General features: G+C 42.3%; 1 protein-coding gene and 1 non-coding gene across 2 annotated transcripts; one reads left to right on the top strand and one right to left on the bottom strand.

Moving 5' to 3' along the window:
* Nucleotides 1–650: 650 nt before the first annotated feature.
* On the bottom strand, nt 651–753 carry LOC120225662. Its single transcript, XR_005526851.1, has one exon. It is a non-coding gene; the product is annotated as a U6 spliceosomal RNA (small nuclear RNA).
* A 7425-nt stretch (nt 754–8178) lies between these two features.
* On the top strand, nt 8179–11161 carry LOC120225660 (uncharacterized protein CXorf66 homolog). The gene is made up of 3 exons (XM_039223850.1): nt 8179–8285; nt 8942–9098; nt 10126–11161. The coding sequence occupies exons 1-3, from the start codon at nt 8198–8200 to the stop codon at nt 11003–11005; spliced, it is 1125 nt and encodes a 374-aa protein (XP_039079781.1). The 5' UTR covers nt 8179–8197; the 3' UTR covers nt 11006–11161.
* Nucleotides 11162–14951: the final 3790 nt, after the last annotated feature.

The following is a 14951-nucleotide window of genomic DNA, read 5'->3' as shown; positions in this document are numbered from 1 at the left end:
GGTAGAGAAGGCTTATAAGAGTAACACAACACTTAGAGGTCACCAAAGGAACGATCATTAAAATACTACATTACAATAAAGTCCATGGTAAGGAGCACAGTAAACAAAGTCAAAAGAAATAGAAAAATATTTAAAATTTTTTAAAAAATATTTGTAACACATTATCAATGGCCATTTCACGTTGTAAATGGCTTGCGTGCATACATAAAGAAAGCTTAAAAACTCAGTAGAAAATTAAGCAAAGGATTGCAACAGACAAGATGGAAAGGGACTGAGTAAAGGAATGGAAATGAATGATTTTAAGGTGTTCTCAGAACTTGCTCTGCGATCGCTTCCAGACTTACTGCTGATGCCCAATACCACTTGGCTAGGTATTTCCTAGCATAGTTCTTTGCTTTGTGCGTCCACTTAAAATTGGGTCGAAATCCCAATGTCAGCCAGTCCCCAGAATTGTGCTGTTCGACAGGGGAACCACTATCCCCATGTAACTATTTACAATGAACTTAATTACATGTAGAGGTCAGTTCTTCAGTCACACTAGCTCTGTTTCAATAGTCACATGTGGCTAGGGGCTTCTCTACTGGAAAATGCAGATATAGAACATTCCATTACTGTGGAAACTTCTATGGAGTTTTTTTTTCTTTTAATTTAAAAATATGAAACACTTGACGAATTTGCGTGGCATCCTTGGCGAGGGCCGTGCTAAACTTCTCTGTATCATTCCCATGTGAGTATATATGCTGCTGAGCCCACACCGCAGAATCTTGCTTACTAAACCTGAATATATCAGATTCCCTGCAGAAGCTTATTAAATACATTAACTTCTATCTCGCATGTAAACGGCATGCCACTGCTTAAAACCTGCCAATGATTCTTTATCATTTAGATTATGGGTGGACAAATTATGACCCCTGGGTCAAATCTAGCCCATTGGCTTTTTTTTTTTTTTCCCCTAGTAACATTCTACTGTAACACAGCTAGGACCATTCATTTACTTATTATTTGTTGGTGCTTTTGAATCCACGGGCAGAACTGAGGCAGAAATGAGTAACTGCAGTCAAGAAGGTATGGTCAGCAAGGCTCTATTTATTATCTGGCTCTTTGCAAACACAAAACAAAACAAAATTTTAAAAAAATGTTTGCTGGTCTCTGACTTATAGGATAAAGTCTAAGCTTTGACCTGGCCTACACGGGTAGTATCTAAGGTCTTACAAAATCTAGCCACTGACTTTCTTTTCATGTCATGACCCAGCAATGACCCATTTTGGTACCTGAACATGGCATTCTAGTACTTTCCTCTGTGCCCTATTTATACCATGTCTCCTATGTAGTGCCCAACATCCTGACTCTCCTTCTGTCCTACACCATAATGTATACTAATAAATAGGAAAAAGAAAAAGGGGGAAAGGGAGGGTGCCTTGGCTGGCTCAGCGAGTAGAGCATGTGACCCTTGATCTTGGGGTTGTGAGTTCAAGCCCCATGTCGGGTGTAGAGATTACTTAAAAAATTTTTCTTAAGGAAAAAGAACAAAAAGAAAACCACACTCTTTAATCTCTTTATTCTCTGAGCACTAATTTTCGTGGCCCATGCCAATTGTTACAGACAAAGAAAGTGGGTTCCTCACCAGGACAGATTCAGAATCCTAATGTTTTTTAGGCATCTCTGATTTTTTAAATATATGATGAAATGTACACTGCCTATCACTTCCATGCATACTTTGGTCACTTCTTTACCACAATAATGCAATTGCCTGTTTACATGCCTATTTCCCTCAATAGACTTGGCGTTCCCAAAGGAAGGAAGCCTGACATTCACATCTCTGACTCCATAACAAGTACAATGCCAGCACCGAGTCAATGCTCAGAGAACGCCCACCGAAATAAATCTCCCTCCCCACCAAGAATTCATTTTCTGGAATGAGAAATTGGAGGGAAGAGGCGGAGGGGCCAGCTGTTGATCATTTTTCTCTTCTCCTGTGAAGCTAAAATCTAATTTCTGGTGCCCTCAAGGCATAGCAAAAAGTCTTTTGAAATTAGCATATTATTGACTTCCTTTTATCATGGTTGCTTAATCTAGTTTAATATATTTTAATTATTTGTTGGTGAAATTCACTTCTTGAGGTAACTATTATGTCAAGTACAAGTTTAAAAGTCTAATATATAGGAGAGATTGAGGGTGTTTGTATCTCTAATATGTTACTAATGGAATAAAAATAACTAATGTGATTCCAAATTACCTTTGGAGTTTGGATCAGATGTGGCTGGTCAATGAGGTTTTTGTATGAGGTTCATTTATTAGGAATTTCCATGTAGTATGTATCCTTGTATTTTTATAGGACTGTGGGTCTGTTAGAACTTAGTTTTGTTCTAAGTATTCAGGACACAGAATAAACTGATTGCCATCCTTTGTGTGCAAGAAGTGGGGAGATTGTTTTGGGAAGATTTGTCCAATTGGATTGACTGGTGGCTGGTAGGGCAAGTTTTCAAGGTAGCAATCCCGGAATCTTAAGACCTATAAAAATCCACATTGCTCTCAAAATTTTCCCAGAGGAGCCTTCAAGTCACACCTTTCACACACCTTGCCGAACCGTGGATTGGGCGTAGGTCTACAATATTAACTCCTTATTATTGAATTCAACCATCCAGAATCAACTTCGGCTCTTCCGTGTTGTCCTACCTGCGTATGTAACCGGAAACACATCTTCGTCCAAAGAGAAAGTGCTTCCTCCCCCAAGGAATCGTTACTAAGACGCTCAGCGTCAGAATAGTTTTGCCTTGAGACTCTGGTCTTAAACGCTGGTGTAAGAGCAATATTGCTCCACTGGAAGTGGTGGCTTTGATTTTTAATTCCCTTGAGTTTCTTCAAGTCAATCAAGGATGTTTTAAACACTTATGGCACATACAAACGTGAACAAGATGAAGTGGAAAGAATAGTTAACTCTGGCAACTTGGATCGATTCCCACGAGGGGAACTCAATACGGAAGAAGTCTGACTACTCGGGAAGCCATTTAACCACTTACCCTTCAGAGCTTAGGTCAGATTGACCTAGCAGTTTTGCCATGAAGGCCTGTTCAGTTTCACTGCTCATTCTATACCTGGTCACACATAATGTTGCCTTTTCCTCCGTTTGTTGTTGAGTTATATAATGGAGGAGAGAAAAAAGTCTATTTTTAAAGCTGATTAGCCGGCCTCTTCTTAGGAGTATATTGATTTTATCTGCGAAAATAACCTGATGGTTACTTAACGTGGTTTTTTTTTTTTAATGTTTTATTTTATTTCTGAGAGAGAGAGAGAGAGAGCGCTAGCCAGCCAGCGTGAGCAGGGGACGGTCAGAGAGAGGGAGACACAGAATCTGAAACAGGCTCCAGGCTCTGAGCCGACAGTCATCACAGAGCCCGACGTGGGGCTTGAACCCACCAACTGTGAGATCATGACCTGAGCCAAAGTCGGAGGCTTAACCGACTGAGCCACCCAGGTGCCCCTGATGGTTACTTAACGGGTGAGAGGTACAGCACCCTCCTGCAGCCCCCTGCCACCTTACACTTGGGAACGGGCTAGCCTGAGAAACATTTAAAAAGCCTGAACATCCTATCTGATAAAACGGTAGGGGTTGTTGTTATCCTGGAAAAATCCGAACACGACAAAGTCCAAGTGTTGATAATTAAGAGGGGAAAGAGGGACAGACAGGGTTTAGCAACAAGATAGGAAAACAGGAATCCTGAGGAGCAAAGTGCAAAGTTTGTGATCATTGGGGCACCCTGGTAGCTCAGTCGGTTAAGCGTCCAACTTGGGCTCAGGTCATGATCTCAGGGTTCATGAGTTCGAGCCCTGCACTGGGCTCTGCACTGACAATGCAAAGCCTGCTTCAGATTGTCTCCTTCTTCCTCTCTGCCCCTCCCAGACGTGCATGCCTGCTCTCTTTCCCTCCCTCTCTCTCTCTCTCTCAAAACTAAAAAAAATATTTTTATAAAAAGTTTGTTATCATCAGAATGGCCATAGCACTTAAAAAACAGAAATGCATAATTTAGATCGCAAGTAAACTGCTTTGCTGTTCTGTAAGCTCCCCTCCCTTACCCTGGCATCTTCCCCATTCTACACACACCTGCCTCTGAGAGAGGTATTTTGGGTCGATCCAGAAAATGATGTTAAGTTTAGGGTTATGAGATAAAACACAGCAAGTCTGTACCTGGATGTCTTTTTTTAAAAATTTTGCTGAATCTTGCAACTAGTTAGGATCCATGCCCAGATCCATATAGGGTGGAGAAAAAGGAACAACCACAAGAAGATACAGGCATGACAGAGAATTGAATGTAAGCAAGAAAATGTGGCAAGAGACAACTAGGAGATCTGCACGCCCTTTGAGGTACTGGGTGTAGGATGGTGTCGTTGTTTTCCTCTATAAGTCAGTCTGTAGAATTAAATTTTTTAAAGCTTATTTATTTATTTTGAGAGAGAGAGAGCACAAGTAGGGGAGAGACAGAGAGAGAGAGAGGAGAGAGAGCACACAAGCAGGGGAGGAACAGAGAGACAGAGAGCGGGAAAGAGTGAGAATCCCTAGCAGGCTTCACACCATCAGGGCAGAGCCCGATGTGAGGCTTGAACCCCTGAACCATGGGATCACGACCTGAGCCAAAATCAAGAGTCAGATGCTCAACCGACTGAGCCACCCAGGCGCCCCAGTCTGCAGCATTCTTAAATTAAATATGCAAAGGCTAGGGGACTTGAAGCTGCGTATCCAGGAGAAATCTAGGTTGTGATTCATTCCATGTTATGTATATTATTACTTTATGAGCTTACCTCTCTCACTAGAGGAAACTCCCAGAAGGCTGAGTTCCCCACAGCTGCCAAGGGAACGGCGTGTGGCTATGACAGGAACAGCGGCTGGGGCAATTTGGAGAATCACCATTTCCCACTATGCTCCTTATTCTGAGTAAAGCCAGAGGGCTGCAGCCAGAATGGAGGTGCCTGTGGTCCCCCGGTGGATTTGAGCCCCTGGAAATGAAAGCAAGTCAGTACTGTATCTGGAGACGACTTCGGTGCAGACAGCCGAGGCATGTCTGCAGGAGAGGGTACCGAGCAAAATGAGGTACCACTCACAGTGGAGCAAGAACAGTTTTCTTATTTTCGTTTAGATCATCATTTGCAAATAGATGTGCAGCTGTGTGTATGATTTATTTCAACATCTGGCTGTAAATTCATTCCCTCCCCCCACCCACCCCAAGGTCACTTTCACTTATTTTCTCTCCAAAACTTTTGTTATTCTGTCTACTCCTTTTGCCCTGTTCCAAGCTGGGAGATTACTTCAATGATGTAACTCAAAATTGTGCAGTTTGTCACTCGAAAAGCTTTACGACTATCCTTTCTACTGTCTGTCATACGTATAATTTTGCTGAGCCCAGGATTTGACTTCACGTGTTGCAAGGCTTATGTGAAGGGACACATTGCTTAGTAAGTCTAGCCATCGGCCCACCAGTGTCCCCTCCGTGATCCAGCTGCTGTCCTCGTATCAGAGTGTGTGTGTTCTGTGCTGGAAAGATGTGGTATTTAAGAATTACTGAAGGGGCACCTGGGTGGCTCAGTCAATTGAGCATCCAGCTTCAGCTCAGGTCATGATCTCGCAGAATGTGAGTTCAAGCCCCGGATGGGGCTCTGTGCTGACCTCTCGGAGCCTGGAGCCTGCTTCAGATTCTGTGTCTCCCTCTCTTGCTCTCTGTCCCTCCCCCACTTGGGCTTTCTCTCTCTCATGATCTCATGGTTTGTGGGTTCAAGCCCCGTTCTGTGCTGACAGCTTGGAGCATGGAGCCAGATTCAGATTCTGTGTCTCCCCCTCTCTCTCTCTCTCTGTCCCTCCCCTGCTTGCAACTCTCTCTCTCTCAAAAGTAAATAAAACCATTAAAAACATTAAAAAAAAAAGAATGAGTGAAAATCCTCGGATGTCTTACTTGTGAATGAAAGGATTCAGCGTGCCGTATGATCACTGTTAATATAAACAGATGCTCTCATTTCTGTTTCTCGTTTCAAACCCAGGTGGGGGTGGGGGCGGGGAGGAGGACTTTCAGGTAGAATGGAGAACATAAGCAAAGGAACAGACAGGACAATGAGAGAACAGGAGTTATTCAGAGGACTGCTAATTTTGTACGACAGGAGTAGGGGGTGTGAAGGAGAAGATGAGTGATGTGTAGCAGATGTGAATAATAATTGTACAGAAGTAGTATTGATTGAAGAAGTAAGGGCAGGAAAAAACCAGACAAGGCATGAAGTTCGTCTGCGCCAAGAAATCAGAGCCCAACTTTCCTTTTGCTATATAAAGGTAGCTATTTGGTGCTATCTACAATAGCCAAAGTATGGAAAGAGCCCAAATGTCTATCAATGGATGAATGGATAAAGAAGAAGTATATATACACAATGGAGTATTACTCGGCAATCAAAAAGAATGAAATCTTGCCATTTGCAACGACATGGATGGAACTAGAGGGTATTATGCTAAGTGAAATTTGTCAGAGAAAGACAAATATCATATGATTTCACTTATATAAGGAATTTAAGATACAAAACAGATGAACATAAGGGAAAGGAAGCAAAAAATAATACAAAAACAAGGAGGGGGACAAAACATAAGAGACTCTTAAATATAGAGAACAAACAGGGTTGCTGGGAGGGGTTGTGGGGGGATGAGCTAAATAGGTGAGGGGCATTAAAGTATCTACTCCTGAAATCACTGTTGCGCTATAGGCTCACTAACTTGGATATAAATTCAAAAATCAATCAATCAATTTATTAAAAAATAGATAAATAAAAACAAAACTCAAAATTGGGAAGACAAATTAATAAATGAATGAATAATAGAAAGGTATTGCAAGACGGGTACCCTGGACTCTTCCTTCCCTTGGATTAGGCCTCAAATGAAGTCTCAACCCAGTGAAGTTTCCTTTCAGGTTTATTTTTGATGTCTGCATACAGTCCTCACAGCTGAAGACCGCCTTCCTGTAGTGCTCAGTGCTTGGCACACAGACATGGCTCCTGTGTGCTCAGGTCTGGTAGAGTTCGGGACACTCCTGGTGGCCATTCTAATACCACCGTCTAATTGTGGTGGCCATGTCATACTGTAGGTAACTACGGAATCAGTATGTTGTACCTCTGAAACGAATACACTGTCGCATGTCAATGATTCCTCCATTAAAAACAATATGGAATTCAATAAAATTAGGTCACAGTAACCGAAATAAAATAAATACAAATAAATAAATAAGAAACCCTGTGGCAGCTACGGACTTGATTTCCTATTGGTATTACCCTTGTTAAAAAAAAACAAAAACTGGGGCACCTGGGTGGCTCAGTCGGTTGAGTGTCCGACTTTGGCTCAGGTCACGATCTCACAGTTCATGGGTTCAAGCCCCACGTCAGGCTCTGTGCTGACAGCCAGCTTAGAGCCTGGAGCCTGCTTCAGATTCTGTGTCTCCCTCTCTCTCTGACCCTCCCCTGCTCACGCTGTGTGTGTGTGTGTGTCTCTCTCTCTCAGAAATAAATAAAAAAAAAATTAAAAAAATTAAAAATGGAACACTAATAAATAAATAAATAAAAACACACCATGTGTTGAGTGTTGAAGACACTGTCTTTTTCCCATTGTATTTTCATTCCTCCTTTGTCAAAGATCAACTGGCCATCTAATTGTGGGTTTACTTCTGGGTCTCCTGTTCTGTTCCATGGATCTGTGTGTCTACTTTTATGCCAGGACCACACTATTTTTAAGGCTACTGCTTTGTAATATCTTCATTTTATGAAGAAGCAGATTCTAGAGACTTATGCCCAGGAGGAGTCAAACCTATAACACGTAAGAACTACTACTACAAGACTGCAGAGGGCTTCCTCACCATTTAATAAGGAAAAACAGCTCTGCAATATCTAAGCAATCCCCTTTCCCCTCTTTTCCCTCAATACCTCCTTCTGTGCTTGAAATAATGCCCCACCCAGACTTTTTGACTTGAATTTGATAGAATATTTGATGGGAAGGAGAAATAAGTTGTTAAAAATCATTTGATAACATTTATACACATAAGCCTGTGCTTCTTCGTGCTAAGATTCTGTTGTCACATGATGTCACAAATGGTAATGATGTCATAAAGCCCTACAGCGGGCTGAGCCACATCATATACAGTAGTTTCCTTGGGAGAAGGAGCATTTGAACAAATCCCTGGACATGAATCTTTGCGTTTATGTCCTCCTTTTGTTCGTTTGGGCAAACAGTGGTTTAGATACGAACCGAAGCGATGGATCTCCTACTACAGGTATGTGCCTAGCCTTAACCTTGAGAAATTATGATCTATCCTATCATATACACTTGAGCACTTAACCAGACGGGCAGGCTGTGTTTCAGAAAGCTTCTGTTGGTTGGGTGTTACTAGGAAACTACTTGAGAGTCTTAGTCCTGTGTGACAAACCCAAGGAACATAGAAGCATAAAGAGTACAGACATATTGACTCCCTTCACTCCCCTTGCCCACCCAGTCCACCAGCCTCTGCCCTCAATCTGCCCTCAGTGTGGCATGGTGCTTCACACAGAGTAGGCTTCAACATGAGTTTTTTTCTGGCCCCATCCCCCTCGCCACCATACACATTCACACACACACACATTCACACTCAAGTACATTCACATGCGCAAGACATACACACACTCAGAAACCTAGGTGATGGGGTGGGCAAGGCACGATGCAGGGATAACCCATGTAACTGTACTGAGGAGCCAGAAATGATTCCCAGATTTGCTTTCTAGACGGTGGCTGGGGCAGTGACACAGGGAGGAAGCTTACAGGGAAACGCTTCCCAGGCTTTAAAAGAATCACTTCTGGAAAGAGTGGATTTTGACCTTGAGTGGCAAACGGCTATCAAATGCAAAAAAACTGTGTGATCTAACACATTTTCTGGTGATATCATCTCTTTGACAGGAGCTAAACACGTCGAATCAATGGACACCAAACAGGAGAGCTTGTGGAAACGTCTACTGGTTATCATAATTGTCATTATGATTATAGTTTTCGTATTTGCCTGCTTTTGTTTCATCTATTACAACTGTTGGGCTGATGAAACACCCAAGGCAGGAACGTAAGTTTCACACCCTTAAATTAAGAATGCAACATGTGTGTAGACGTAGAGTGGAGGTTTCATTGTTGTTGTGGTTACTTCGTGTGAACCCTAGACTTCTACAGAGCTCATCTTGTACGTGGCTCCCTTCACTTCAGCTCTGAAATATTCTCAGGTACATTACCAATGTGAGCCTAGTCTAAAGCTATCTCCTATTGAGGGTTCAGCTCAGCCCCAGTCTATTAATTTCATTATAAATCGAGTCTAGGAAAAGAGGGCTTGACTATCTGACTAAAACCCTGAGAATAAAGAAGCAGAGGGAGAGGGAGTTGGGTCTTTCCATTCCCAAAACAATACAACGTCTTGGATAATCTACCATGTTAAGACCTAATGGCATGAAACATTATTCACCATTGGTGTCTCATTATCTCAGTCCCTGCCTTTCATATAGGAGGATCGGGCTGGCCCCGATATAGTAGTTCCCTAAATTTTCCCAGTACAAGGACTGATGACTACAATATACCCGTGCTCCATCCCTTCAGTGTTCCAGGGATATTGTGAATATAAATCAATCGGCATGGATAGACAATGCGATGGTGTAAACATGATAGAAAAGGGTGACTCTGGGTAAAGAGTTTATTTTTATCTTCTGACACGTTGTGACAGCTGTGCAGAAGTTGCTTATCAACTCGTGACCTTTTGGTAAAGTTTAATTCTTAGACAAAGTGAAATTCTCTCTGTCCTTCTCAACAGTAGACTTGAAACCACTCTGTGTCTTTTTGTATGCAGGCTGTGTGGTTATCTAATGTGGCTGAAAAAGTAAAATACTCTTACAAAAATAAAAAGTGTTCAGCATGAGTTCATATCTGTAACCTGAGTCATGGCTTCCCCGCACTCTAATTCTTACTGCGCCCAATTTTCCTGCTAGAAGCAAGAAAAAAAAAAACAAAAAACCAAAGTCTAAATTGACATAGTACCTGTATCTTCTGGTGATAGCAGTAGTACTTCTGTTTCAAATTGTCAAATTCTAAATTTTCTATGTTTTCAGGCTCAAGAAAGAAGATGCGCCAGCCCTGGCAGCTAGACCACCATCCAAAATGTCATTCAGCGACTCCAAGACCCCTAGTCCGTGCAGTCTAGAAAAAGAATCCCTGCTATCTAGTATAGACAAGGTATCTAGTGTCTCAAGTCTAGAAAAGTCCTCCATACCCTCCAGTGCAGAAAGATTAATCAGGCCCTCGAGTCCACAACACCAAAGTCTGTCACCTGGTATACCAAAGGTAAACAAGCCATCAAGTCGAGGAAAGAAAAGGCCATCATGCTCAGACAAAAAATTCCAGTCATCTCACCTGGAAAACTCCTATAGATCACGCCACCTAGGAAAGCACTATCAGCCAGCTCGTGCCCATAAGCCAGTTGATCAGGCAGCCTCATCCGATCCAAAGAAGGCAGTGAGCCCTCTGTGGCCAGCAGGTGTGCAATATGTAGTCACGCCCATCCCGTCACTTTGTCTACCCCACCCGCAAAATCACATCTCCTCACCCAAGCCATCCACTGTGCAGACGCTAACCAAATCCCCCAGACATCAGAAACTCAAAAGGTCGGTTTGTGGGCCTAGGGCAGACATGTTATTTAGGCCTGAATTAATCAAGGCTTGCCAATGCTATAATGAAAGATGCCTTGTGTGTCAAAGTTCGGAGCCTTTGGTCAATAATGTTTTTGAGGCAAAGAACAGAAATGCTGAAAACCCACTTTTTACAGGTGAAGTGAAGCATTTTCCCCAGTCCTTTCATAAGGCAGATTACAGAGACAATGTGAGCAACAGTGATATTATGATATATGACAGTGATGACAGTGATAGGGAGGTCACCATTCTTTTCAACATGACAGGCGACGAGATCATCCCTGAAGGCACCCAAGATAATTAAGGACTCAATACACACAAGAACCACCTGTGAAGAAGCAAACTTACACCAACTATATGCTCACTGTCTTTTAAAACACTGATAGTGGGAAATCTACTTGCAATCATTATTGAGATTACTCCTAGCCATCTTGGAAGCAACTTATTTAACACACAATAAATAAATGCACGATGTATCACATGATTGTACTGTAGTTATTCTTGTAATTTAGGGGCATAAGGCTATTTTGACGTATCTGATGGAGACCTGGTCACTTGAGTGGGAACCAGGTGCATACGTGCACCGCAAATCTAAAAAGGGATCGCAAACTACATGGAGGGACCTGGAAGGTATTATGCTGAGTGAAGGCAGTCAGAGAAAGACAAGTATCATATGACGTCACTCATATGAGGACTTTAAGATACAAAACAGATGAACATAACGGAAGGGAAGCTAAAAGAATATAAAAACGGAGGGAGACAAAACAAAAGAGACTCTTAAATATAGAGAACGGAAGGTTACTGGAGGGGTTGTGTGTGTGTGGGATGGGCTAAATGGGTGGGGGGCATTAAGGAATCTACTCCTGAAATCACTGTTGTGCTATAGGCTCACTCACTTGGCTGTAAATTAAAAAAATCGATGAAGTATAAAGGTAGCTTATTTGGGTGCAGTGAAGGCAGATACAATGACGGTTCATCTGGCCATTCCAGGCTAAAAATCGGGGAAGAGTATGATCTGCAGGACCACTTTTGTCCTGAAAGATCTGAACTTCGGTAGCGGTTATTTCTGTATTCTATGATTTGCGCTGACCAAAGTTACATTTCACACATTCAGAATGAAAAAAACAGCATCTGTCTTGAACCAATAAGGAGAAAGACTCTTCCCTGTCAGGCCTGAGGTGCATCACTGGTGACGAGCACAGGGTGACACGTACCGGAGTTCACAGCACTTAAAAACATCAGCTAAGAGTCTCTTGCATCTTACATATTCCAGATACAAATAGTCCCATCTATGGCCTACTGATCAGTACTTAAAAATTCATCTGTTAAATTAGCAATACGAAGTGCAAATGCTTCTTTCAACTAGGCTGAAAGCGCCTGATGTATGATGTTGGTTAAGAGGGATATCAACTTAATAAGTCTGGCCACATCTGAAGTCCTCCACTGCATGAAAATCTTTGAGCCACAACATATCAGAGCCTAATTATGAAAACTGACTTTTCAATTTGCTTCTCACTATAATTATCCAACTATTGTACACTATTTGCTTGGAGTAATTTTCTTCTCTGTACAATGGTCTTTTTCTTATCACCATAAAGAGGCGGTGCAATAGCTGCACGGAGTCAGGGAATTGTGACCACTTGAAGGGTCTGTGACTTTTTAATATTCACTTCAGTAGAGAGATTTCTTGGTGAGGAGAAGAGAGAGGGTGATAGAGATAATAGGCTCACAAAAGGTTTCTAAATAACTTTTTCGTAGAAATTATTATGTATAATGAGATACACCCCTCCAAGTCAATTCACTCAATACAGATGATGGTAACAAAAAGCCCACAATCAAAAAAATGTAGGGCTAAAAGGAGCTAGTGCCATTACCCCAACCAAGCTCCCACTTGAAGCACTATCCATGAGCAACAAATCCCTACGACAGCCCTGCATGGGAGATACGATTATCCTCATTTTATACATGATAGAGCTGGATGTCAAAGAGGTTAAATAATTTATTCAAAATTTTACTGAGAAATTGCAGATTTGGACTTCAAATCTAAGTCTGTGTGATCCAGACACCCGTGTTCTTTCCATGACATCTGATTGCTGGCCAACTCTCCATCCACTTCCTCTATGCACTGGTCCGGGCCTCAGGATGAAATGAAACATCTGGTCAAATGCCCTATTGAAATAGCATCTCCCTATTTTAAAAACTCATGTTATCGAAAAGGAAGTATAGCTAGTTTGGATGCAATGTTCTTGGCTCAGACTGATTTTTAGTGATCACCACTTCTCCAAGTGCTTTATAAATACAATAATAACATGTAATTATAATTATATAAAAGTATAGGGGCGCCTGGGTGGCTCAGTCGGTTGAGCGTCCGACTTCAGCTCAGGTCATGATCTTGTGGTTCATGAGCGTGAGTCCTGCGTCGGGCTCTGTGCTGACAGTTCGAAGCCTGGAGCCTGCTTCGGATTCCGTGTCTCCCTCTCTCTCTGCTCCTCCCCTGCTGGTGCTCTGTCTGTCTCAAAAATAAATAAACATTAAAAAAAAGTATATAGTACTGTTTTGAGCATTTTATATTAATTCATTTAATCTTGTCAACACCCTGAAGTATGTATTACTGTTATTATCATTTTTTAATGAAATGTTTATTTTTAAGATGGAGAGAACAGAGAGAGCACATGAGCCAGAGGAGAGAAGAAGAGAGAGAGGGAGAGAGAGAGAGAAAGAAAGAGAGAGAGAATCCCAACCAGGCTCCATGTTGTCAGCACAGGGCCTGATGCGGGGTTTGAATCCATCAGTCATGAGATCATGACCTGAGTTGAAACTAAGAGTCAGACACTTAACCAACTGAGCCCCCCAAGTGCCCCTATGATTTCCATTTTAGAGATGAGGAAACTGAGGCACTGAGAGGATAAGCAACATGCTGAGGGTTGCACAGCCAGTGTATAGCAGAGCAGGGATGCGAACCCAGACAGTAGACAGAATCCTGCTCTGACCTGCTATGTGAGATGGGTATGCTTTGACGATGTGTTGAATAATTCATTGTGAAATCTTGCCACAGATTGCTTTCACGCTTATTGATCTTTGTTTTTCCAGAGTCCATCATTTTCCCCTTGTTAATAAAGGGAGCAGTGTTTATTCATCCCCAGTCTCCTGACTAGTCTTTAATTTCTATGGCTTCTCAAGGGTAATATTGGTTATTTATTTTGACCTCTATAATTTGTCTGTATATCGAGTCTTTAATTCCTTTAAAGAGTCTAAATACTCAAATTCCTTATGGGTCCTTCCATCCCCGCCTTTCCTTTAAACTTTTTTTATTTCTATTTTTTTATGTTTTTTTAGTAATCTCTGCACCCAAAATGGGGCTCGAACTCACAACCCCAAGATCAAGAACCACATGCTTTTCTGACTGAGCCCGCCGGGGACCCCTCCTTCCATCCCCTTTCACCCATGTTGTTTCACTCTACCCAGTTTTAAGATTATTCTCTTTAATGTAAAAGCAACTGAGGAGTTGGGCAGTTCTGTCCTTTCCCCCATCTCCATATGCCTTTATCACATGTAAGGAACCACTCCCCTGCTGTCTGTCTGGGTTTGATCAGGGTTTTATAGTTCTGTGGAAATAAAAGCATGGGTTTTTATGGGATTCATGTAGTATTACAGTCAAGGATCCAGAACTGTCTGAATCTTACTCTACCAGGTGCATTCCTCCCTGTGGGGAAACATACACACACACACACACACACACACACACACACACACACACACACAATGATAGCAAACAAACAAGGCACTGGCTCATCATCAGCTTTCTAAGCACTTGACTCTCCTGTATAAGACACCTTAGCAGGTTTTTAAAAGAAATTTATAGTATACTTATCCTAAGATCTAGTAATTTCTTTTTAAACAAATGTTTTGAGTACAGTTGACACACAACGTTACGTTAGTTTCAGGCGTACCACAAAGTGACTCAACATCTCAGTACACCATGCTGCGCTCACCACAAGTGTAGCTACCATTGGTCAGCGCACAGTGAGCTTCGCACAGCTGTACTGGCGTGGACAGCCTCGCCGAAACATCCGTGTAGCCCCTGGAAGGTCAAATTCAAATCTGTACTCTTGGGGCGCCTGGGTGGCTTAGTCGGTTAAGCGTCCGACTTTCGCTTAGGTCATGATCTCGCGGTTCGTGGGTTCGAGCCCCGCGTCGGGCTCTGTGCTGACTGCCAGCTCAGAGCCTGGAGCCTGTTTCAGTCTGTGACT

The sequence above is a fragment of the Hyaena hyaena genome, unplaced genomic scaffold, assembly GCF_003009895.1.
Source record: "Hyaena hyaena isolate Hyena2069 unplaced genomic scaffold, ASM300989v1 scaffold_1468, whole genome shotgun sequence".
Taxonomy (NCBI): domain Eukaryota; kingdom Metazoa; phylum Chordata; class Mammalia; order Carnivora; family Hyaenidae; genus Hyaena; species Hyaena hyaena.
The sequence above is the reverse complement of the archived record's forward strand: the minus strand, read 5'-3'. Positions and strand labels throughout refer to the sequence as shown.